General features: G+C 44.9%; 1 protein-coding gene across 1 annotated transcript; it reads right to left on the bottom strand.

The window, feature by feature from the left end:
* Positions 1-111: 111 nt before the first annotated feature.
* Positions 112-27,067, bottom strand: LOC133544328 (putative methyltransferase DDB_G0268948). Its single transcript, XM_061889537.1, has 6 exons — positions 26,248-27,067; positions 25,961-26,121; positions 22,584-22,800; positions 18,784-18,881; positions 18,563-18,700; positions 112-411 (listed from the first exon to the last, which is right to left on the bottom strand). Exons 1-6 carry the CDS (start codon positions 26,353-26,355, stop codon positions 324-326), a joined length of 810 nt encoding a protein of 269 aa, XP_061745521.1. The 5' UTR covers positions 26,356-27,067; the 3' UTR covers positions 112-323.

The following is a 27,067-nucleotide window of genomic DNA, read 5'->3' as shown; positions in this document are numbered from 1 at the left end:
TTGTGCAGTCCTGTGAGACATTTGTGATTTGGGGCTATATAAATAAACATTGATTGATTGATTAAAATGCAATATCGGTTTGGGAAGTAAAAAAGTTGTATCGGCACACCATTTCCCGTTAGAGAATCTTTTTATACATACAATAAAATGTATTCACAGCAGCTGAAGCACAACATAAAGGCAGCCTTTAATATGCATTAGGAAATCATGTCGAATCAAACAACTTCTGCAACTCCCTTTTTTTCCAATTTCACATTTTATTCAGGATACAGGGAGATTTTATTTCCGAGCAACCTTGTCTGTCTTGGCGCCAGTCGCAAGCTTTAAGGTTTGCGTGCAAGCATGTAGAAATAGTTGATGACCAAGGTGAGCTCCGTTTCTGGTGAGGACACCTGCATGGCGCTCAACAACCTGAGATAGGAGACAGCTTAAGGTCATTATGTGTTGTAGCATGTTTGCATAACCCTGGTAACTGTATCTATCTTGTTACTGTACAGCAGGGGTGTCAAACTCAAATACAGACTGGCCCAACATTTTAAACTAAACAAAGCCGCGGGCTCCTCTCTGAGCTGCAACCTTATCGTGGTAGAGGAGTTTGCGTGTCCCAATGATCCTAGGAGCTATGTTGTCCGGGGGCATAAAGCCCCCTGGTAGGGTCTCCCAAGGCAAACAGGTTCTAGGTGAGGGATCAGACAAAGAGCAGCTCGAAGACCTTTATGAAGAAGAAACATCATGGACCCAGATTTCCCTCGCCCGGACGCGGGTCACCGGGGCCCCCCTCTGGAGCCAGGCCCGGAGGTGGGGCACGATGGCGAGCGCCTGGTGGCCGGGCCTGTTCCCATGGGGCCCGGCCGGGCACAGCCCGAAGAGGCAACGTGGGTCACCCCTCCAATGGGCTCACCACCCATAGCAGGGGCCATAGAGGTCGGGTGCATTGTGAGCTGGGCGACAGCCGAAGGCAGGGCACTTGGCGGTCCGATCCTCGGCTACAGAAGCTAGCTCTTGGGACGTGGAACGTCACGTCACTGGGGGGGAAAGAGCCTGAGCTAGTGCGCGAAGTCGAGAAATTCCGGCTGGATATAGTCGGACTCACTTCGACGCACAGCAAGGGCTCTGGAACCACTTCTCTCGAGAGGGATTGGACCCTCTTCCACTCTGGCGTTGCCGGCAGTGAGAGGCGACGGGCTGGGGTGGCAATTCTTGTTTCCCCCCGGCTCAAAGCCTGTACGTTGGAGTTCAACCCGGTGGACGAAAGGGTAGCGTCCCTCCGCCTTCGGGTGGGGGGACGGGTCCTGACTGTTGTTTGTGCTTATGCACCAAACAGCAGTTCAGAGTACCCACCCTTTTTGGGAACGCTCGAGGGAGTACTGGAAAGTGCTCCCCCGGGTGATTCCCTTGTCCTACTGGGAGACTTCAACGCTCACGTTGGCAACGACAGTGAAACCTGGAGAGGCGTGATTGGGAAGAATGGCCGCCCGGATCTGAACCCGAGTGGTGTTTTGTTATTGGACTTTTGTGCTCGTCACAGTTTGTCCATAACAAACACCATGTTCAAACATAAGGGTGTCCATATGTGCACTTGGCACCAGGACACCCTAGGCCGCAGTTCCATGATCGACTTTGTAGTTGTGTCATCGGATTTGCGGCCTCATGTTATGGACACTCGGGTGAAGAGAGGGGCGGAGCTTTCTACCGATCACCACCTGGTGGTGAGTTGGCTGCGATGGTGGGGGAGGATGCCGGACAGACCTGGGAGGCCCAAACGCATTGTGAGGGTCTGCTGGGAACGTCTGGCAGAGTCTCCTGTCAGACAAAGTTTCAATTCCCACCTCCGGAAGAACTTTGAACATGTCACGAGGGAGGTGCTGGACATTGAGTCCGAGTGGACCATGTTCCGCACCTCTATTGTCGAGGCGGCAGATCGGAGCTGTGGCCGCAAGGTAGTTGGTGCCTGTCGGGGCGGCAATCCTAAAACCCCTTGGTGGACACCAGCGGTGAGGGATGCCGTCAAGCTGAAGAAGGAGTCCTATCGGGTCCTTTTGGCTCATAGGACTCCGGAGGCAGTGGACAGGTACCGACAGGCCAAGCGGTGTGCAGCTTCAGCGGTCGCGGAGGCAAAAACTCGGACATGGGAAGAGTTCGGGGAAGCTATGGAAAACGACTTCCGGACGGCTTCGAAGCGATTCTGGACCACCGTCCACCGCCTCAGGAAGGGGAAGCAGTGCACTATCAACACCGTGTATGGTGCGGATGGTGTTCTGCTGACCTCGACTGCGGATGTTGTGGACAGGTGGAAGGAATACTTCGAAGACCTCCTCAATCCCACCAACACGTCTTCCTATGAGGAAGCAGTGCCTGGGGAATCTGTGGTGGGCTCTCCTATTTCTGGGGCTGAGGTCGCTGAGGTAGTTAAAAAGCTCCTCGGTGGCAAGGCCCCAGGGGTGGACGAGACCCGCCCGGAGTTCCTTAAGGCTCTGGATGCTGTGGGGCTGTCGTGGTTGACAAGACTTTGCAGCATCGCGTGGACATCGGGGGCGGTACCTCTGGATTGGCAGACCGGGGTGGTGGTTCCTCTCTTTAAGAAGGGGGACCGGAGGGTGTGTTCCAACTATCGTGGGATCACACTCCTCAGCCTTCCCGGTAAGGTTTATTCAGGTGTACTGGAGAGGAGGCTACGTCGGATAGTCGAACCTCGGATTCAGGAGGAACAGTGTGGTTTTCGTCCTGGTCGTGGAACTGTGGACCAGCTCTATACTCTCGGCAGGGTTCTTGAGGGTGCATGGGAGTTTGCCCAACCAGTCTACATGTGCTTTGTGGACTTGGAGAAGGCATTCGACCGTGTCCCTCGGGAAGTCCTGTGGGGAGTGCTCAGAGAGTATAGGGTATCGGACTGTCTTATTGTGGCGGTCCGTTCCCTGTACGATCAGTGCCAGAGCTTGGTCCGCATTGCCGGCAGTAAGTCGAACACATTTCCAGTGAGGGTTGGACTCCGCCAAGGCTGTCCTTTGTCACCGATTCTGTTCATAACATTTATGGACAGAATTTCTAGGCGCAGTCAAGGCGTTGAGGGGTTCCGGTTTGGTAACCGCAGGATTAGGTCTCTGCTTTTTGCAGATGATGTGGTCCTGATGGCTTCATCTGACCGGGATCTTCAGCTCTCGCTGGATCGGTTCGCAGCCGAGTGTGAAGCGACCGGAATGAGAATCAACACCTCCAAGTCCGAGTCCATGGTTCTCGCCCGGAAAAGGGTGGAGTGCCATCTCCGGGTTGGGGAGGAGACCCTGCCCCAAGTGGAGGAGTTCAAGTACCTAGGAGTCTTGTTCACGAGTGAGGGAAGAGTGGATCGTGAGATCAACAGGCGGATCGGTGCGGCGTCTTCAGTAATGCGGACGTTGCACCGGTCCGTTGTGGTGAAGAAGGAGCTGAGCCGGAAGGCAAAGCTCTCAATTTACCGGTCGATCTACGTTCCCATCCTCACCTATGGTCATGAGCTTTGGGTCATGACCGAAAGGATAAGATCACGGGTACAAGCGGCCGAAATGAGTTTCCTCCGCCGTGTGGCGGGTTTCTCCCTTAGAGATAGGGTGAGAAGCTCTGCCATCCGGGAGGAACTCAAAGTAAAGCCGCTGCTCCTTCACATCGAGAGGAGCCAGATGAGGTGGTTCGGGCATCTGGTCAGGATGCCACCCGAACGCCTCCCTAGGGAGGTGTTTAGGGCACGTCCAACCGGTAGGAGGCCACGGGGAAGACCCAGGACACGTTGGGAAGACTATGTCTCCCGGCTGGCCTGGGAACGCCTCGGGATCCCCCGGGAAGAGCTAGACGAAGTGGCTGGGGAGAGGGAAGTCTGGGTTTCCCTGCTTAGGCTGTTGCCCCCGCGACCCGACCTCGGATAAGCGGAAGATGATGGATGGATGGATGGACAAAGCCGCGGGCCAAGGTTGAACATATTAACCTTTTAATAGGGACCCAAACACGTTTTGCATTAAATATTGAACAAGCAAGGCTTATATAACTTTAGTGACATGCAAAAATCCAGTTTCAAATAATAATAATAATAATAATAATTTAATGAATATCAATGGCATATCAAATAAAATTTAAATAAACATTTTATGTCTTTTTTTTCTATTTGCAATCTCCCGAGGTAAATATGACATTTTTTCAAAGGCTAATAATACATTTGAAAATAAAATAACAACAATGAATGAACCAAACATTCAAGCCTTGAAGTAGCAAGAGAAAATGCAGGAATACAGTGTTAATTATTGCTCAGTTTGCTGGAAGTTTCCCGGAAGAGTTAGTGCTGCAAGGGTTTCTGGGTATTTGTTCTGTTGTGTTACGGTGCGGATGTTCACCCGAAATGTGTTTATCGTTCTTGTTTGGTGTGGATTCACAGTGTGGCGCATATTTGTAACAGTGCTAAAGTTGTTTATACGGCCACCCTCAGTGTGACCTGTATGGCTGTTGACCAAGTGTGCTTTGCATTCACTTGTGCGTGTGTGTGTGTGTAAAAGCCACAAATATTATGTGAGACACTGTTAGAATGGAGGAAAAGCGGACGTGATGACAGGTTGTAGAGAACGCTAAAGGCAGTGCCTTAAATGCACGCCCCCAATATAGTTGTCCAGGTGGAAATCGGTAGAAATTCGGGAGAATGGTTGCCCCGGGAGATTTTCAGGAGGGGCACTGAACTTCGGGAGTCTATCGGGAAAATTAGGAGTGTTGGCAAGTATGAGTATTAGCGGTGAATGCGGTGTTACAGCGGCACTGACGCTGTATAACACCGGCGGGACAGCTCTAATGCTAAATTGATATTGCCTCAAGGGCCAAATTAAATTACACGGCGGGCCAGATTTGGCCCGCGGGCCAGAGTTTGACACCCATGCTGTACAGTCATCCCTCGCCACATCTAGAATCACCTTAAAAAAAAATACCGGGGTGGGAGCAATACATTTTGCCAAAAGTTGAGCACACGCTCTAGTACAGGGGTCGGCAACCCGCAGCCCCGGAGCCGCAAGCGGCTCTTTGATCACTCTGGTGTGGCTCAGCTGTATACAGTGTTCATTTTGTTGAGGAAAAATTTTGCGTCATAGTTATCGTCAACAACCTTTTTTTTTCTGACTAAAACGAGACATTAACTAAAAAAAAAATAATTTAAGTGGATTAAGACGGGCTTCACGGTGGCAGAGGGGTTAGTGCGTCTGCCTCACAATACGAAGGTCCTGCAGTCCTGGGTTCAAATCCAGGCTCGGGATCTTTCTGTGTGGAGTTTGCATGTTCTCCCCGTGAATGCGTGGGTTCCCTGCGGGTACTCCGGCTTCCTCCCACTTCCAAAGACATGCACCTGGGGATAGGTTGATTGGCGACACTAAATTGGCCCTAGTGTGTGAATGTGAGTGTGAATGTTGTCTGTCTATCTGTGTTGGCCCTGCGATGAGGTGGCGACTTGTCTAGGGTGTACCCTGCCTTCCGCCCGATTGTAGCTGAGATAGGCGCCAGCGCCCCCCGCGACCCCGAAAGGGAATAAGCGGTAGAAAATCAATGGATGGATGGATTAAGACGATGACGAGGTGTATTGACATATTCGTCAACGAATAAAAACGAGACGGAAATGTCTCCCAGAGACGAGATCCAATCGGAACTCATTTCGTTAGGGAGAGGCGGGAGGAGTTGGGAAGAGAACCAATCGGAGCGACGTGGTAAGGAAGTTACGTAAACGTAGTTTGCGCTGCAGAAGACAACATGTCAACGCCGGGGAGGAAGAGGAGAGAGGACGTATAGGGAAATTTTAAAATTGACGTCAAAGATAACAAGACACAGTGTAAGAAATGCAGAGCGAGGATTACGGGGAAAAACACAACGAACTTGAAGCGACATTTACAGTCGAATCACCCCGAAATCCACACACAGGTAAGCATTTTCCACAACATACAACTCACTCGACGTTATCCCGTTTATTACACGGCTTACTCGTGAAATACTACATTTGAGACATGATTTTCATCAAAATACAACTTGTATCGGTGATTTTTCCGCTGTTTTGCTTTGTCTTTCAGAAATTGAAGGGAAAGTTGACATATTACCCTTTAGTCCAGGGGTGTCAAACTCAAATACAGAGTGGGCCAAAATGTAAAACTGAACAAAGCCGTGGGCCAAGGCTGAACAAATAAACCTTTTTAATAGGGACCCAAACAAGTTTTGCATTGAATATTGAACAAGCAAGGCTTATATAACTTTATAGTGACATGCAAAATCCAGTTTCAAATAATAATATCCATCCATCCATCCATTTTCTACCGCTTATTCCCTTTCGGGGTCGCGGGGGGCGCTGGCGCCTATCTCAGCTACAATCGGGCGGAAGGCGCGGTACACCCTGGACAAGTCGCCACCTCATCGCAGGGCCAACAAAGATAGACAGACAACATTCACACTCACATTCACACACTAGGGCCAATTAATAATAATAGTTAAAAAAATCTCAATGGCATATCAAATAAAATTTAAATAAAAATTGAGTGCTTCTTTTCTATTTCAAGCCTTCTGAGGTAAATATCTGGACAAGTCGCCACCTCATCGCAGGGCCAACACAGATAGACAGACAACATTCACACTCACATTCACACACTAGGGCCAAATAATAATAATAGTTAAAAAAATCTCAATGGCATATCAAATAAAATTAAAATAAAAATTGAGTGCTTCTTTCTATTTGGAGCCTTCTGAGGTAAATATCAAAATAAATTGTGTCCGCAGGCTAATAAAAAATTTGAAAATAAAATAACAATAATGAATGAATCAAACATTCAAGCCTTGAAGTAACAAGAGAAAGTGCGTGAATAAAACGTTAATTATTGCTCAGTTTGCTACACTGATTTGCTTGAACAATGAATATGGAACAAGCAAATAATTATATAACTTAATAGTGCAAAGTAAACATTCAAAAAACAAACAGAAAAAAAATAAATGGTCAAATAAATACAATTTAAATAAAACATTTAATGCCTCTTTTCTATTTGCAGCCTTCTGAGGTAAATATCAACATTACATTTTTCCACAGGCTAATAAATCTTAAAATAAAATAATAATGAGATGGGTGGGGTTGGTGAAGGGGGGGGCGGGTTTTGGTGGTAGTCAGTGCTGCAAGGGGTTCTGGGTATTTGTTCTGTTGTGTTTGTGTTGTGTTACGGTAAGGATGTTCTCCCGAAATGTTTTAGTCATCCTTGTATGCTGTGGGTTCACAGTGTGGCGCATATTTGTAACAGTGTTAAAGTTCTTATACGGCCACCCTCAGTCTGACCTGTATGGCTGTTGAGCAAGTATGATTGGCATTCACTTAAGTGTGTGTACAAGTTGCATATATCATGTGACTTGGCCGGCACGCTGTTTGTATGGAGTAAAAACGGACGTGGCAACATATTGTAGACAACACTAAAGGCAGTGCCTTTATAGTACCGGCGGGCCAGCTGTAATGTTAATTTGATATTGCCTCAATGGCCAAATGAAATTGTACGGCGGGCCAAATTTGGCCCGCGGGCCAGAGTTTGACACCCATGCTTTAGTCGACTAAATCTACTGTAGTTTTTGCCGACTACAATCTTATGATATTTCGTCAACTAAAACTAGACTAAAACTAAAACAATTGAAATAACTAAATTATGACTAAAACTAAATTACATTTTAGTCAAAAGACAATGACTAAAACTAAATCAAGTTTTGCTGTCAAAATTAACACTGGCTGTATACTTGCCGGCCACCCGGGTTTTTCCGGGAGGTTTCTAACTTCAGTGCCTTTCACAAAAATTGACTGGGGTAAATATATCTTGATTTTCCCTCGGACGGCAAGGATGGGGGGGGGGGGGGGGGGGGGGGGGTGCGTGGTGGCATACCCATAACGTCCTCTAATTAGGGTTGGGTATCGAGTAACGGGTATCGATTGGAACCGGGACTGACTTTCCGATTCTCCTGGAATCGTTCAAAAGTTTAAATTCCGATTCCTAGTTTCGATACCCAGTCCGCCGACCGGGGAAAAAAAATGATCGTCCTCTAATTAGGGTTGGGTATCGAGTATCGGGTATCTATTGGAACCGGGACTGACTTTCCGATTCTCCCGGAATCGTTCAAAAGTTTAAATTCCGATTCCTAGTTTCGATACCCAGTCCGCCGACCGGGGAAAAAAAATGATCGTCCTCTAATTAGGGTTGGGTATCGAGTATCGGGTATCGATTGGAACCGGGACTGACTTCCCGATTCTCCTGGAATCGTTCAAAAGTTTAAATTCCGATTCATAGTTTCGAAACCCAGTCCGCCGACCGGGGAAAAAAAATTATCCGCCGACCCGGAAGAAGAAGCCGTTGAACACCAACAAAGAAGCACCTACCGCCGAAGTGTTAGCATAGCCGAGCCTATGTAGCCGAGCCTATTTAGCCGAGCCTATGTAGCCGAGCCTATATAGCCGAGCCTATGTAGCCGAGCCTATGTAGCCGAGCGAGTCAGTCAAGCATGGATAGCGGTCGTCGGCGGTCGAAAGTGTGGCTTTATTTTACAAAAAAAAAAAGGAAATATCGGCGAAATGCAACACGTGCGACAGGACTGTTTCGTGCTTAGGGGGTTGCCGTCGAACATGATGAAGCACCTCCGAGTTCATGGAGTACTAATAAATGCGTGTCCCGTCCTCGACGCGCTGCGCCGACCGTCCTCCTCTGCCTCTTCCTCTGGCTCCGGCTCCGACGCCTGGCCTGGCACCTCGGTGACTGCACTTTTCCGGGAGGTTTCTAACTTCAGTGCCTTTCACAAAAACTGACTGGGGTAAATATATCTTGATTTTCCCTCTAACGGCAACAATGAGGGGGGGGGGGCATGGTGGCATACCCATAACGTCCTCTAATTAGGGTTGGGTATCGAGTATCGATTGGAACCGGGACTAACTTCCCGATTCTCCCGGAATCGTTCAAAAGTTTAAATTCCGATTCCTAGTTTCGATACCCAGTCCGCCGACCGGGAAAAAAAAATTATCCGCCGACCCGGAAGAAGAAGCCGTTGAACACCAACAAAGAAGCACCTACCGCCGAAGTGTTAGCATAGCCGAGCCTATATAGCCGAGCCTATGTAGCCGAGCGAGTCAGTCAAGCATGGATAGCGGTCGTCGGCGGTCTAAAGTGTGGCTTTATTTTATAGAAAAAAATGAAATATCGGCGAAATGCAACACGTGCGGCAGTACTGTTTCGTGCTTAGGAGGTTGCACGTCGAACATGATGAAGCACCTCCGAGTTCATGGAGTACTAATAAATGCGTGTCCCGTCCTCGACGCGCTGCGCCGACCGTCCTCCTCTGCCTCTTCCTCTGGCTCCGGCTCCGACGCCCGGCCTGGCACCTCGGTGACTGCACTTTTCCGGGAGGTTTCTAACTTCAGTGCCTTTCACAAAAACTGACTGGGGTAAATATATCTTGATTTTCCCTCGGACGGCAACAATGAGGGGGGGAGGGGGCATGGTGGCATACCCATAACGTCCTCTAATTAGGGTTGGGTATCGAGTATCGATTGGAACCGGGACTAACTTTCCGATTCTCCCGGAATCGTTCAAAAGTTTAAATTCCGATTCCTAGTTTCGATACCCAGTCCGCCGACCGGGGAAAAAAAATTATCCGCCGACCCGAAAGAAGAAGCCGTTGAACACCAACAAAGAAGCACCTACCGCCTAAGTGTTAGCATAGCCGAGCCTATATAGCCGAGCCTATGTAGCCGAGCGAGTCAGTCAAGCATGGATAGCGGTCGTCGGCGGTCTAAAGTGTGGCTTTATTTTACCCAAAAAAAATGAAATATCGGCGAAATGAAACACGTGCGACAGGACTGTTTCGTGCTTAGGAGGTTGCACGTCGAACATGATGAAGCACCTCCGAGTTCATGGAGTACAAATAAATGCGTGTCCCGTCTTCGACGCGCTGCGCCGACCGTCCTCCTCTGCCTCTTCCTCTGGCTCCGGCTCCGACGCCCAGCCTGGCACCTCGGTGACTGCACTGCAGTCCGAATCCGGTAAGTAAAACAATATATATGCAATAAATAATGTGTTTTGCGCCTATTTATAGTACAGTTCATAAAAAGTTAATAGAATTTAAATTGATGGAGGATGTCGGACTATTTCATCCAGAAAGACTGTAGGTTAGCTAGCTCATTTAAAATATCCTAAACATTTTTTTTGACCCTGCCTTTTTTTTTTTAAACAAAAAATGGAATCGAGAATCGTTAGGAATCGGAATCGAAACAAAGAATCGGAATTGGAATCGGAATCGTTCGAATTCAAACAATTTCCAACCGTACCTTTAATACATGTAGTCGTGCCCGCCGTTACACGACGCTGTATGTGTGCCGGCTGGTCACGTGTTATGTGGAGCCATTTTTACCATCCTCAAGCGATTGCAAGGCATACTTGATCAACAGCTATACAGCTTACACTGAGGGTTGTTATATAAACAATTTTAACACTCTTACTAATATGCGCCACACTGTGAACCCACACCAAACAAGAATGACAAACACATTTCGGGAAAACATCCGCACTGTAACACAACATAAACACAACAGAACAAATACCCAGAATCCCAAGCAACCCTAACTCTTCCGGGCTACATTATTCGGCCCAGCTACCACCAAACCCCGCCCACCTCAACCGACGCAGGAGGGGGGTTTTGGTGGTAGCTGGGGTGAATAATGTAGCCCGGAAGAGTTAGGGTTGCAAGGGGTTCTGGGTATTTGTTATGTTGTTTTTATGTTGTGTTATAGTGCGGATGTTTTCCCGAAATGTGTTTGTCATTGTTGTTTGGTGTGGGTTCACAGTGTGGCGCATATTAGTGACAGTATTAAAGTTGTTTAAACTGGCACCCTCAGTGTGACAAGTATGCCTTGCAGTCACGTACGTGCGTCTGCAGAAGCCGCATACAACATGTGACTTGACTGGCAAGCTGGTTCTACAAGTTTTAGAGGGCAATTAAGGCAGTGCCATCATAGCACGCCCTTGTTATTGTTGTTTGGGTGTTACTCAGCAGACGTCCGAGAGAATAATCACTCTTTAACGTATGCGTGATGCTAATAAAGGGCATTCATATAAAACTCACTGGCCGCAGTAACATCAAATCTTCATAATTAATTGTGGGCCACGTGTCTGAGACCCCTGGTTTATACATAGCATATAAAAACTCTGTATGCAGTGTTATTTCATTATAATTTTCAAGAGTTTTGTGGCTCCCATTCCCGTTCTCTCAATCATCAAGAGAAAATCTCCTTATGATTGAGGGAACCCCTCATGAAACAGTTCTGTAGAGATGAAGTAGTCTTGTGATTTTTCCCACACATACAAAATGCGCTCTAACACGGGATCGAGCACTATTCCCTGGATAATCCAATCAAGATATATATATATATATATATATATATATATATATATATATATATATATATATATATATATATATATTGTCACCGATTCTGTTCATAACTTTTATGGACAGAATTTCTAGGCGCAGTCAAGGCGTTGAGGGGTTCCGGTTTGGTGACCACAGGATTAGGTCTCTGCTTTTTGCAGATGATGTGGTCCTGATGGTTTCATCTGACCGGGATCTTCAGCTCTCATTGGATCGGTTCGCAGCTGAGTGTGAAGCGACCGGAATGAGAATCAGCACCTCCAAGTCCGAGTCCATGGGTGGAATGCCATCTCCGGGTTGGGGAGGAGACCCTGCCCCAACTGGAGGAGTTCAAGTACCTAGGAGTCTTGTTCACGAGTGGGGGAAGAGTGGATCGTGAGATCGACAGGCGGATCGGTGCGGCGTCTTCAGTAATGCGGACGTTGTACCGATCCGTTGTGGTGAAGAAGGAGCTGAGCCGGAAGGCAAAGCTCTAAATTTACCGGTCGATCTACATTCCCATCCTCACCTATGGTCATGAGCTTTGGGTCATGACCGAAAGGATAAGATCACGGGTACAAGCGGCCGAAATGAGTTTCCTCCACCGTGTGGCGGGGCTCTCCCTCAGAGATAGGGTGAGAAGCTCTGCCATCCGGGAGGAACTCAAAGTAAAGCCGCTGCTCCTTCACATCGAGAGGAGCCAGATGAGGTGGTTCGGGCATCTGGTCAGGATGCCACCCGAACGCCTCCCTAGGGAGGTGTTTAGGGCACGTCCAACCGGTAGGAGGCCACGGGGAAGACCCAGGACACGTTGGGAAGACTATGTCTCCCGGCTGGCTTGGGAACGCCTCGGGATCCCCCGGGAAGAGCTAGACGAAGTGGCTGGGGAGAGAGAAGTCTGGGTTTGTCTGCTTAGGCTGTTGCCCCCGCGACCCGACCTCGGATAAGCGGAAGAAGATGGATGGATGGATGGATATATATATATATATATATATATATATATATATATATATATATATAATAATTGACTGAAAGAGCGCGCACTTTGCCGATGTCACGTTATCGATGGGAAATTGCATTTTTAGACCATAAAATATGCCTTGAGTAGCTAGGAGACAACAAGAGGTAGAAAATGGTTTAGAAAGGACACTTTTTTTTTTTTTTTTTACTTGGGACTTGGTAGTTTGGAGACTCCTGCTATAAAGCCTTGACTAATTTAAAACACATATCCTGACAGTAATCACAAATGTAAGAGTTTGTCTTCGGGAAGGTTTAGCGGGTGATGCACACCCACGCGATCAATGACCCGACTGCTGATGGCATCATAGCATGTCCTATTCACATGATCCCAGTTCTACACATATTACAATGCGGAACATGTTAAAGTCGTACATGTAGGTTTTGTTTTTGGCGGTGACAACTGACTTTCTCATCTCAAAAAGGAAAACCATTTAACTGTGCTTCATAACTAACCCCTACCTTCTTTCTTAAGTACGCCGTTACAGAGCTGTGATTGGATTTATTCCCGACTTATCCCACCCATCGAAGAAACAAAATTAACTATGATTGGATTTTGTTGCAGTCCTGGGTTCAAATCCAGGCTGGGGATCTTTCTGTGTGGAGTTTGCATGTTCTCCCCGTGAATGCGTGGGTTCCCTCCGGGTACTCCGGCTTCCTCCCACTTCCAAAGACATGCACCTGGGGATAGGTTGATTGGCAACACTAAATTGGCCCTAGTGTGTGAATGTGAGTGTGAATGTTGTCTGTCTATTTGTGTTGGCCCTGCGATGAGGTGGCGACTTGTCCAGGGTGTACCCCGCCTTCCGCCCGATTGTAGCTGAGATAGGCGCCAGCGCCCCCCGCGACCCCAAAAGGGAATAAGCGGTAGAAAATGGATGGATGGATGGACTTCGTTACTGTAAACATTTCTGGCCCTTTTTTACTTGTTAACTAAAATGTCAGTAAATTGTGTTATCGTCTTAGTCAACGTTCCTTTGTCTTGATTAAATAGTGTTCTATTTTTACCTGCTCCTATGTAAAAAAAAAAAACCTCCCAAATAAAATAAACAGCCTAAAGCCGAGGGCAGGTTCTCCCGACCCTCTGGATGGCCACATCGTTCTTTAAATATTTGCTTTCACTGAAAAAAAAATAGATAAATAAACTACAAATATCTATACCACAGAGTATAAGTATCGTGGCCACTGAGCATTACTATGTTTTTTTTATACTGTTTTCTCTGCTGGACTACAAATACATTGTTGCAAATATTTAATAACACTGCAATAGTTTTATCCTATGTCATAATTGTTTATCCTATTATATCCCATCTTCAGTAGAACAATGCATGGCATCAGTGCTTTAAAGGCCTACTGAAACCCACTACTACCGTCCACACAGTCTGATAGTTTATATATCAATGATGAAATATTAACATTGCAACACATGCCAATACGGCCTTTTTAGTTTACTAAATTGCAATTTAAAATTTCGCGCGGAAGTATCATCCTAAAATGGATAATGGAGACGTCAAAGAAGAAAGCTGTAGGTGGGAAGCGGTGTATTTCGGCCGCCTTTAGCAACACAAATACAGCCGGTGTTTCCTTGTTTCCTTGTTTACATTCCCGAAAGATGACGGTGAAGCTTTACTATGGAACAGAGCGGTCAAACGAACATGGTTCCCTACCACATGTCAACTGGCAGGTTTCGGTGAGAAAATGGTGGTAATAATTCGGCTCTTACCGCAGACATGAGCGGAAAGCTTCCGTCGTTCTTTGTGCACCTGTCAAAGAGGCATCTAAGGACTCTCTTGCGTCCTCCCACCGGCCGAATGCTTCCACCGTGGAGGAGGGGAAAAAAAAATCCTCGTCGAGAAACGTGGCTTCCCTCAGAGACACTGGCGGTCACCACACCCTTCCGACTTTCAGGTTGTACAGGTACGACCATATTATCTCACTAAAACATTAGTAACACAATAAGCAGATAAGGGATTTTCCAGAATTTCCTAGTACATTTTTCTAATAACATCTGAATCGCTCTGCCGTCTAGTTTTTTTTTCTTTATTTCAGTTTTTTTCTAGTCCTTTACTCTCACTTTCCTCATCCACAAATCTTTCATCCTCGCTCAAATTAATAGGGGAAATCTTCGCTTTCTCGGGCCGAATCGCTCTCGCTGCTGGTGGCCATGATTGTAAACAATGTGAGAACTTTGGCAGCTGTCAAAGAGGCAGCTACGACTCTCTCGCCTCCTCCGTGGCTTCCCTCATAGACACTTGCGGTCACCACACACGTGGCCACACCAGTCCGACTTTCAGGTACGACTATATAATCTCACTAAAACACTATTAACACAATAAACAGATAAGGATTATCCTAGTAAATGTGTCTAATAACACCTGAATCCCTCCCACTGCCCTCTCTTTTTTTTTTCCTAGTCTTTCACTCTAACTTTCCTCATCCACGAATCTTTTATCCTCGCTCAAATTAATGGGAAAAAACGTCACTTTCTCGGTCCGAATCGCTCTCGCTGCCGGTGGCCATGATTGTAAACAATGTGAGAACAATGTTAGAACAAGCTGGAACGAACGGATGTGTCGTTCTGGTTTGGTCTCGCTTTGCAAAGCTTGTTATTATTTGTTGGTTACTTTAATAAATCATTTTAAAGCTATTTGTCACCAAAGGATCGTCTTTAAGAAATTTCCACGACAGCTCTTACCATAGACATGAGTGGAACTTGTCATTCCTCCTGCAGCTGTCAAAGAGGCAGCTACGACTCTCTCGCCTCCTCCGTGGCTTGCCTCAGAGACACTTGCGGTCACCACACACGTGGCCACACCAATCCGACTTTCAGGTACAACTATATAATCTCACTAAAACACTATTAACACAATAAGCAGATAAGGATTATCCTAGTAAATGTGTCTAAAAACACCTGAATCCCTCCCGCTGCCCTCTTTTTTTTCTTCCTAGTCCTTCACTCCAACTTTCCTCATCCACGAATATTTCATTCTCGCTCAAATTAATGGGGAAATCGTCGCTTTCTCGGTCCGAATCGCTCTCACTGCTGGTGGCCAGGATTGTAAACAATGTGAGAACAATGTTAGAACAAGCTGGAACGAACGGGTGTGTCGTTCTGGTTTGGTCTCGCTTTGCAAAGCTTGTTATTATTTGTTTGTTACTTTAATAAATCATTTTAAAGCTATTTTTCACTAAAGGATCGTCTTTAAGAAATTTCCACGATAGCTCTTACCATAGACATGAGTGGAACTTGTGTCGTTCCTCCTGCAGCTGTCAAAGAGGCAGCTACGACTCTCTCGCCTCCTCCGTGGCTTCCCTCAGAGACATTCGCGGTCACCACACACGTGGCCACACCTGTCCGACTTTCAGGTACAACTAAATAATCTCACTAAAACACTATTAACACAATAAGAAGATAAGGATTATCCTAGTAAATGTGTCTAATAACACCTGAATCCCTCCCACTGCCCTCTCTTTTTTTTTCCTAGTCCTTCACTCTAACTTTCCTCATCCACGAATCTTTCATCCTCGCTCAAATTAATGGGGGAATCATCGCTTTCTCGGTCCGAATCGCTCTCGCTGCTGGTGGCCATGATTGTAAACAGTGTGAGAACAATGTTAGAACAAGCTGGAAAGAAACGGATGTGTCGTTCTGGTTTGGTCTCGCTTTGCAAAGCTTGTTATTATTTGTTTGTTACTTTAATAAATCATTTTAAAGCTATTTGTCGCTAAAGGATCGTCTTTAAGAAATTTCCACGACAGCTCTTACCATAGACATGAGTGGAACTTGAGTCGTTCCTCCTGCAGCTGTCAAAGAGGCAGCTACGACTCTCTCGCCTCCTCCGTGGCTTGCCTCAGAGACACTTGCGGTCACCACACACGTGGCCACACCAATCCGACTTTCAGGTACAACTATATAATCTCACTAAAACACTATTAACACAATAAGCAGATAAGGATTATCCTAGTAAATGTGTCTAAAAACACCTGAATCCCTCCCGCTGCCCTCTTTTTTTTCTTCCTAGTCCTTCACTCCAACTTTCCTCATCCACGAATATTTCATTCTCGCTCAAATTAATGGGGAAATCGTCGCTTTCTCGGTCCGAATCGCTCTCACTGCTGGTGGCCAGGATTGTAAACAATGTGAGAACAATGTTAGAACAAGCTGGAACGAACGGGTGTGTCGTTCTGGTTTGGTCTCGCTTTGCAAAGCTTGTTATTATTTGTTTGTTACTTTAATAAATCATTTTAAAGCTATTTTTCACTAAAGGATCGTCTTTAAGAAATTTCCACGATAGCTCTTACCATAGACATGAGTGGAACTTGTGTCGTTCCTCCTGCAGCTGTCAAAGAGGCAGCTACGACTCTCTCGCCTCCTCCGTGGCTTCCCTCAGAGACATTCGCGGTCACCACACACGTGGCCACACCTGTCCGACTTTCAGGTACAACTAAATAATCTCACTAAAACACTATTAACACAATAAGAAGATAAGGATTATCCTAGTAAATGTGTCTAATAACACTTGAATCCCTCCCACTGCCCTCTCTTTTTTTTTCCTAGTCCTTCACTCTAACTTTCCTCATCCACGAATCTTTCATCCTCGCTCAAATTAATGGGGGAATCATCGCTTTCTCGGTCCGAATCGCTCTCGCTGCTGGTGGCCATGATTGTAAACAGTGTGAGAACAATGTTAGAACAAGCTGGAAAGAAACGGATGTGTCGTTCTGGTTTGGTCTCGCTTTGCAAAGCTTGTTATTATTTGTTTGTTACTTTAATAAATCATTTTAAAGCTATTTGTCGCTAAAGGATCGTCTTTAAGAAATTTCCACGACAGCTCTTACCATAGACATGAGTGGAACTTGAGTCGTTCCTCCTGCAGCTGTCAAAGAGGCAGCTACGACTCTCTCGCCTCCTCCATGGCTTCCCTCAGAGACACTTGCGGTCAACACACACGTGGCCACACCAGTCCGACTTTCAGGTACGACTATATAATCTCACTAAAACACTATTAACACAATAAGCAGATAAGGATTATCCTAGTAAATGTGTCTAATAACACCTGAATCCCTCCCACTGCCCTCTCTTTTTTTTTTTTTTCTAGTCCTTCACTCTAACTTTCCTCATCCACGAATCTTTCATCCTCGCTCAAATTAATGGGAAAAAACGTCGCTTTCTCGGTCCGAATCGCTCTCGCTGCTGGTGGCCATGATTGTAAACAGTGTGAGAACAATGTTAGAACAAGCTGGAACGAACGGATGTGTCCTTCTGGTTTGGTCTCGCTTTGCAAAGCTTGTTATTATTTGTTTGTTACTTTAATAAATCATTTTAAAGCTATTTGTCGCTAAAGGATTGTCTTTAAGAAATTTCCACGACACCTCTTACCATAGACATGAGTGGAACTTGTGTCGTTCCTCCTGCAGCTGTCAAAGAGGCAGCTACGACTCTCTCGCCTCCTCCGTGGCTTCCCTCAGAGACACTCGCGGTCACCACACACGTGGCCACACCAGTCCGACTTTCAGGTACGACTAAATAATCTCACTAAAACACTATTAACACAATAAGCAGATAAGGATTATCCTAGTAAATGTGTCTAATAACACCTGAATCTCTCCCACTGCCCTCTCTTTTTTCCCCTAGTCCTTCACTCTAACTTTCCTCATCCACGAATCGTTCATATTCGCTCAAATTAATGGGGAAATCGTCGCTTTCTCGGTCCGAATAGCTCTTGCTGCTGGAGGCTATGTTTATAAACAATAATTATAAACAATTTGAGGATGTGAGCAGCTCCACAACCCGTGACGTCACGCGCACATCGTCTGCTACTTCCGGTACAGGCAAGGCTTTTTTATTAGCGACCAAAAGTTGCGAACTTTATCTTGGATGTTCTCTACTAAATCCTTTCAGCAAACATATGGCAATATCGCGAAATAAACAAGTATGACACATAGAATGGACCTGCTATCCCCGTTTAAATAACAAAATCTCATTTCAGTAGGCCTTTAAATTTGTCAAGAATAAGAAAGCGGCGATTCAGCATAAACGACAGTATACCAGCACAGACATGGTTTGTGTACAGGAAGGCGAGGGATTCAATGTTCAGATGCAGATGAGCTGAGGGGAAACAGGAGGAAGGTGTTAATAATGCCTCACTTGTTCCTGATGTTGTCAGAAAGAAGTTTGGCCCCGGCGGCGTCATGTTGATTAAGAGTCCGGTAGGAGGAGAGCGTCTCGACCATCCCGATGTAACTGTTCACAGTCACCGTCCTTTTAGCTCGTAGACGGCCATTCCTGGATTTAAAAACAACAAAGTTTAAAAAAATACCTGCCGAGTGAGATATTGCATTATGATATCAGTCATCCGAGTAACTCACCACTCTTTTTCCGTATAGGCGCAGGATTCAAACAGTTCTAAGTAGAGCTTTGAAGAGGAGGTCAGAGGGTGTCTGAAGGGTCGCAACACTGCATATAGCTAATCAAAAACAATAATTAAAGGCCTACTGAAACCGACCACGCAGTCTGATAGTTTATATATCAATGATGGAATATTAACATTGCAACACATGCCAATACGGCCTTTTTAGTTTACTAAATTGCAATTTTAAATTTCCCGCGAAGTATCCTGTGACGTCACGGGTTGTAGCGGAGATATTTTCTTCAAGTACAGATCGTCTGCTTTAATCGCATATTTACACAGTATTCTGGACACCTGTGTTGCTGAATCTTTGGCAATTCGTTCAATTAATAATGGAGACGTCAAAGAAGAAAGATGTAGGCGGAAAGCGGTGTATTGCGGCCGGCTGTAGCAACACAAACACAGCCGGTGTTTCTTTGTTTACATTCCCTAAAGATGACGGTGTGTCATGATCCACGTCTGTGTTGCTGTATATTTTGCAATTTGTTCAATTATTAATGGAGACGTCAAAGAAGAAAGATGTAGGTGGAAAGCGGTGTATTGCGGCCGGATGTAGCAACACAAACACAATCTGTCTTTGTTTACATTCCCTAAAGATGACGGTGTGTCATGATCCACGTCTTGGATCATGGCATATTCTGGTTTTGGTTCTGTTTATCGTATTCTGTCTAGTATTTGTCTTAGTGCCTTCATGCAAAGTGTTTTGTTTCCTAGTCTGTTTTTAATATATAAATAAATTCTGATCCCTACCCTCACGCTGTGTTCCATCTTCCGCTGCACCCACGAGAGAACAACTTGTCACCACAATGCCACCGAGACGTCACACGGTGAAGCTTTAATATGGAACAGAGCGGTCAAGCGAACATGGGTCTTTACCACATGTCAACCGGCAGGTTTCGGTGAGAAAATCGTGGTAATAAGTCAGCTCTGTGATAGCAAAATTACTTGTACTCGTTTTAATTGATGATGTTCTTTGAACGGGTCGCCAAAAGTTGTTTATTAGGCTTAGGAATGTGACGCTCTGCAGGAGACCTCTAATCTGATCAAGCTCTGTCTCCTGTGTCTTTGATGTGACATGTGGACTCTAGTTGACCGGGCATATGTGTTATCTATTCCTGACTCCCCTTCTGGGCTAAATTGGTCCCCTTTCCTGAGTGACCCCCCCTTTCTGGGCAAACAACACCCTCTCCCCTTCACAGGACCTTGGGCATTCATTCCACTGGGGACACATACGTTAATGAGCATGGAAGGTGGGACTTCTGAGAATGTATAATTGTCATGACATATTCTAAAAGAGTCAGAACAAGCTGGAACGAACGGATGTGTCGTTCTGGTTTGGTCTCGCTTTGCAAAGCTTGTTATTATTTGTTTGTTACTTTATTAAATCATTTTAAAGCTATTCGTTACCAAACGATCGTCTTGAAGAAATTTCCACAACAGCTCTTACCATAGACATGAGTGGAACTTGTGTCGTTCCTCCTGCAGCTGTCAAAGAGGCAGCTACGACTCTCTTGCCTCCTCTGTGGCTTCCCTCAGAGACACTGGGGGTCACCACACACATGGCCACATCCCTCCGACTTTAAGGGACGACTATATGATCTCACTAAAACACTAGTAACACAATAAACAGATAAGGATTGTCCTAGTAAATGTGTCTAATAACATCTGAATCTCTCCCACTTCCCTCTCTTTTTTATTTTTCTAGTCATTCACTCTAACTTTCCTCATCCATTAATCTTTCATCCTCGCTCAAATTAATAGGGGAAATCGTCGCTTTCTCGGTCCGAATCGCTCTCGCTGCTGGTGGCCATGATTGTAAACAATGTGAAGATAAGAAGAGCTCCACAACCCATGACGTCACGCGCACATCGTCTGCTACTTCCGGTACAGGTAAGGCTTTTTTATTAGCGACCAAAAGTTGCAAACTTTATTGTCGATGTTCTCTACTAAATCTTTTCAGCAAAAATATGGCAATATCGCAAAATGATCAAGTATGACACATTCGATTAAAAAAATACAAAACATAAACAGTGGTATAAAGGAGCAAACAGGTGAAATGTAACAAGAAAATGTTGCAATGTTGACTCTAATAACACAAAGCTGCCATGCAGGCTGTTTCTTTCTTTAAAATTAAATTGTGAATAAAAATCAATGACATTATGAATTATTGACCTATTCAAGGCTCCAATTACGTCACGTTAAATATTCCACTTTGAGATATGTTTTTGTGTAAAATGTTGCATATTTGTGTTTGCCACTCGTTTTTGTTTTAAAAGTAACAAACAAAAAACATAAACAACAATAAAACTTTTAACTGACGGAAAGATCTGAAGTTGATCTCGAGATTATTGTGTTAAAAGTAAACAAAATAATTATAATTTATTTTTTAACACTTTAATGAATAGGACCGTTTCGTTTTGGATCCCCAATAATTTTAGTGTTATTTTTTTTTAAGTGCCATCGCTCAAAAATCAATAATGAATTAAAATCAATGTTGTTATGACTTATTGACATTTTTAAAGCTACACTTATTATATAATCTAAAATATTCCACTTAAAAATGTTATTGTGTTTTTTCTATTAAAAAAATGGTTTTCTTTGACAAAAAGAGCATACAACTTGTTGTTTTTTTAATGTCATATTGACAGATAGACCTAATATAATAATAATAATAATAATAATAATAATAATAATAATAATAATACTAAAATAATGACCCATCCATCAATCCATCCATTTTCTACCGCTTATTCCCTTTTGGGGTCGCGGGGGGCGCTGGCGCCTATCTCAGCTACAATCGGGCGGAAGGCGGGGTACACCCTGGACAAGTCGCCACCTCATCGCAGGGCCAACACAGATAGACAGACAACATTCACACTCACATTCACACACTAGGGCCAATTTAGTGTTGCCAATCAACCTATCCCCAGGTGTGTGTCTTTGGAAGTGGGAGGAAGCCGGAGTACCCGGAGGGAACCCACGCATTCACGGGGAGAACATGCAAACTCCACACAGAAAGATCCGGAGCCTGGATTTGAACCCAGGACTGCAGGACCTTCGTATTGTGAGGCAGACGCACTAACCCCTCTGCCACCGTGAATAATACCCTTTTTTTTTTTTTTTTTTTTTTTTTACCAAAACCCTTTGGTGTCACCGGGATCAAGCCTGAGTGGAGGCCTAAATGTATATTTTTACAACGGAGGGGTATATTGTAGCGTCCCAGAAGAGTTAGTGCTGCAAGGGTTTTTCTGGGTATTTGTTCTGTTGTGTTTATGTTGTTATGGAGCAAATGTTCTTCCCAAATATGTTTGTCATTCTTGTTTGGCGTGGGTTCACAGTTTGGCGCATATTTGTAACAGTGTTAAAGTTGTTTGTACGGCCACCCTCAGTGTGACCTGTATGGCTGTTGACCAAGTATGCCTTGATTGGCATTCTATCTACTCTCCCGCTCTCTCTGTCTCTGTCCCTCCCTCACGAATGTTGCTGCATGCGCACACCTTCCCAATTTTTTGGTATTTAACCCCTCTTCTTACAGTAACCCTGCAAATACATTGAAAATACACTTAAGCTTGACACAAAATGCCGGACATTTGAGGCATTTAAGAAACCCCGCCCGGACACCCCGGACAGTCCGGCAAAAGAGGACGTATGGTCAGTTTAGGGATGTTAAAGATGTCAAATTATAATATGTGTCCGTACATTTTAAATGCTTCCTTGTGTTTACGAGGTCCCCTAAGACAATTAAAAAAAAAAAATCACCTCTTCACAGATCTTGTTAAGCGCACTTGTGGCATCGCCATATTCCAGCTCCATGTCATCTGAGGCATAGCTCAGCAGGGCCAGGCAGCCACCGGGCTTCAGCACACGGTCGACCTCCTTCGGGAAGCGCTGGCGGTCGAACCAGTGGGCCGCCGTCATGGCCGCCAGGAGGTCCACCTGGTTCGACTCAAACGGTAGTTCCTCTGCGGGACACTGCCTACAGACGTGTGGAGAGAGGTTGAAAGCTTTGACATAGATCCATCCATCCATCCATTTTCTACCGCTTATTCCCTTTCGGGGTCGCGGGGGGCGCTGGCGCCTATCTCAGCTACAATCGGGCGGAAGGCAGGGTACACCCTGGACAAGATCAATATAAAAAAATCAGTTTAACTTGGTTTTTGTACGCCCCACTTTACATAGGGGTGGTTTTTTGAAGACAGTTTTTGCCAGAATTGTATACCCTGAATATGGGTTGAAAATGATTCGCAAATCATGGTATTCCGTTTATATTTACATCTAACACAATTTCCCAACTCATATGGAAACGGGGTTTGTAGTATAACGAGAGAAAAAAAGAGGACATGCCAGGATCCGACCTCACCTGGAAAATGTCTCGAGGCTGTCCTGTCTGACTGGTTTCATTCCTCATGTTAATACCAAGGAACACAAAAGAGCTAAAAATAGCCATTCACATAATTTGTAAGATAATAATCAGTGCTGTTGATCATCTTGGTGAATATATTGATGTGAAGTGAAGTGAATTTTATTTATATAGCGCTTTTCTCAAGTGACTCAAAGCGCTTTACATAGTGACACCCAATATCTAAGTTACATTTAAACCAGTGTGGGTGGCACTGGGAGCAGGTGGGTAAAGTGTCTTGCCCAAGGACACAACGCCAGTAACTAGGATGGCACAAGCGGGAATCGAACCTGCAACCCTCAAGTTGCTGGCACGGCCACTCTACCAACCGAGCTATGTGTGTTGACCTACCTCAACACACAATGATGTCAAAATACACCCACCAGATTCATTGTGAATCAATCATGCGATGCAAAAAGAATTAAAGTGGCACCAAAACTTACAAAGTTAGCTCTTAACTACCTATCCCATTGAAATGAATTAAGTTCAATTTATTGATTCTTGGCCCCCAAAACAGCACATTTTTAACATGTAACATTTTTTTTTAACATAAAAACAGTACAAAATAATGTACTACGAACAAGTACAGTTTTATGAAGTAGTTGCAAAGTTTAAAGTAGTAAAGTTTTCAGTTTATTCTGCATAATAATAAAATAATAGTAACACTTCAGTGTGGGAACATATGAACCATTAATTAGCTTATTAACATACGGTTGGGCCCACTGAAACCCACTACTACCGACCACGCAGTCTGATAGTTTATACATCAATGATGAAATATTAACATTGCAACACATGCCAATACGGCCTTTTTAGTTTACTAAATTGCAATTTAAAAATTTCGCGCGGAAGTATCATGCTAAAACGTCGGGGTATGATGACACGTGCACGTGACGTCACGCAGTGTAGAGAACATTTTGTTCCATCAACATTCACAGCTATAAGTCGTCTCTTTTCATCGCATAATTCCACGCTATTATGGACACTGTGTTGCTGAATCTTTTGCAATTTGTTCAATTAATAATGGAGACGTCAAAGAAGAAAGATGTAGGTGGGAAGCGGTGTATTGCGGCCGCCTTTAGCAACACAAACACAGCCGGTGTTTCCTTGTTTCTGTCAGGCTTGGACTTGCATTTGGTTGACTCCTTCGACGCAGAGGGATTACAGGACGAGCCAGGCGTGAATTAAGGTACATGTTTGTCTTTATTAATACTCAAAATACGAAAAAAAGGCAAAACAAAAAGCGCGCTCGATGGCGGATACTAATCTATACTAAAACTTAGAACAAAAACAGCACAAATGGCAATACTATCTACAAACAAACAAAAGATACTATCAAAGACATAAATACAAACAAAAACTTACTTGGCGTGGATGAATCGAAAAGCATGGCATGAATTATGTAAGGCAATGAAAGTTAATGTTCCCAGACTGATGGACAGAAAGAAAATAACTTAAGTAGTGGCTGTGATAATTAGGAACAGGTGCGGGACTGAGGGCAGGGGCGTGACTAGGAGGGCAAGTTGAAAATCAAGGAGTTGTCATGGTAACAAAAAAAAAACCAGGAAGTGAAAAAACAGGACAAGAGTCCAAAAAAAACAACAAAACAAAACATGATCAAACATAAAATCAGATTTACAGGCGTGACAGTTTCCTTGTTTCCATTCCCGAAAGAGGACGGTGAAGCTTTACTATGGAACAGAGCGGTCAAGCGAACATGGTTCCCTACCACATGTCAACCGGCAGGTTTCGGTGAGAAAATTGTGGTAATAAGTCGTCTCTTACCGTAGACATGAGCAGAGAGCTTGCGTCGTTCCTCGTGCAGCTGTCAAAGAGGCAGCTGCGGACTCTCTTGCCTACTCCGACCGGCCGCCCCCGAACGTGGGATGCTTCCACCATGGAGGAAGGGTTAGAAAAAAAAAAACTCAGCCCGGCCCCAACGACTGCCTTCGCTTCGCGTCGTCGAGAAACGTGGCTTCCCTCAGAGACACTGGCTGTCACCACACCCCTCCGACTTTCATCTACGACCATATAATCTCACTAAAACACTAGTAACACAATAAGCTGATAAGGGATTTTTTCAGAATTATCCTAGTAAATGTGTCTAATCAATCAATGTTCATTTATATAGACCTAAATCACTAGTGTTTCAAAGGGCTGCTATCAAAATAACATCTGAATCGCTCCCACTGCCCTCGTCTTTTTTTTTTTCTAGTCCTTCACCCTCACTTTCCTCATCCACGAATCTTTCATCCTCGCTCAAATTAATGAGGAAATCGTCGCTTTCTCGGTCCGAATCGCTCTTGCTGCTGGTGGCCATGATTTTAAACAATGTTCAGATGTGAGGAGCTCCACAACCCGTGACGTCACGCGCACATCGTCTGCTACTTCCGGTACAGGCAAGGCTTTTTTATTAGCGACCAAAAGTTGCGAACTTTATCGTCGATGTTTTCTACGAAATCCTTTCAGCAAAAATATGGCAATATCGCGAAAAGATCAAGTATGACACATAGAATAGACCTGCCATCCCCGTTTAAATAAGAAAATCTCATTTCAGTAGGCCTTTTTTTTTGTGACAGCTGGAGGTTCCAGTTATATAACATCCACTTTTATGAAAAAGTTTCACTTCCAAGTGGTTTTTAATCAGAGGCTGCATGTACAAGTTAAAATTAGTAGCCTTGGCCCTAAAATCCCGATTACCTGCATTCCACCTGGACCAGCCCTAGTTATGCCTCACCTGTACGTCACATTTGGGCGCCCATTGTTAGCCTGAGCCATGTCCAGCTGGGCAGCACTAATGTCCGTCCCAACAACCTGGTCAAAGAAGGGGGCCAAGAGTACGGTCCCCTGACCGGAACCGCATCCAACATCCACTGCGAGGTTGAACTTCCTTTGCGCCTGACAAAAAAAAATAAAAAAAATACACAAATCATCAAATAAGTGTACTTTTCATGTAATTTGTGCACAGAAGCTGAATTAGAATAGTTTGCATAAGGTCAAACTATTCACATTTTACAAACATACCTTTGGTTTCATGAAGTCCATAATCCTTGTGACCATTTCCTCAGGGGTCATTCTGTACTGCAGGTAAGCAGCGGCGTGTTCGCTATCTTCAAACAATCTCACCGCCATGATTCCCCAGAATGAACTCGATGAGCATGTTAGCCCATATATATCAACATAGGTGGAGGGCTGTCGGTTTTTTTTTTTGTTCTCATATTTGCATATGCATTTGCATTGAAATAACAGTAGATGTCAGCACAAGAACATGCATGCTTGGTGCTTTTCTGGTGGGGTTGTGTTAAAAAGTGGCAATATTACATTTTTTTTTTTTTTTTTTAGCCCATAGATTACCAGCACTGGTTTGAGCAAATGTACCAATTAGACTTTGTCAAGCAATTCCACACGGAACCAAAGCAATGTTGGCTTTGTCATTCTTGTCAATCACAGCTGGCTTTTGTCACATGGAACTATATTTGTAGGAAAAAACTGATGCAATGAACGGGTTAGCCCAGACCATCAATCACTCCAAACTTCGCCCCTAAGGCTGCCCTACCTTGTCATTGAGAATCTTCAAATACCACCGTATGGAACCTCGCATGACTGCAGTTGTCGTGACCCCGAGATGCAGGAACCAGGAGAGCGAGGATAAGGTAAGGAGGATTTAAATATGCAACGCGGAGAAGGAAGCGGTTCTTTAACATAAGCAGTCCTCTCGCACTCGAATGATGTCTTTCATGCTTGTCAATCACAGCTGGCTCGCTACGCGGGAATGCTGGACGGCGGAGAGATCTTTAAAAAACTGATGCAATGTTGAACAGGTGAACACAGACCATAAATAACT

The sequence above is a fragment of the Nerophis ophidion genome, linkage group LG27 (genome assembly GCF_033978795.1).
Source record: "Nerophis ophidion isolate RoL-2023_Sa linkage group LG27, RoL_Noph_v1.0, whole genome shotgun sequence".
In the NCBI taxonomy this organism is placed as follows: Eukaryota; Metazoa; Chordata; class Actinopteri; order Syngnathiformes; family Syngnathidae; genus Nerophis; species Nerophis ophidion.
Note: the sequence above shows the minus strand (reverse complement) of the source record. Positions and strands in the feature narration are given on the sequence as shown.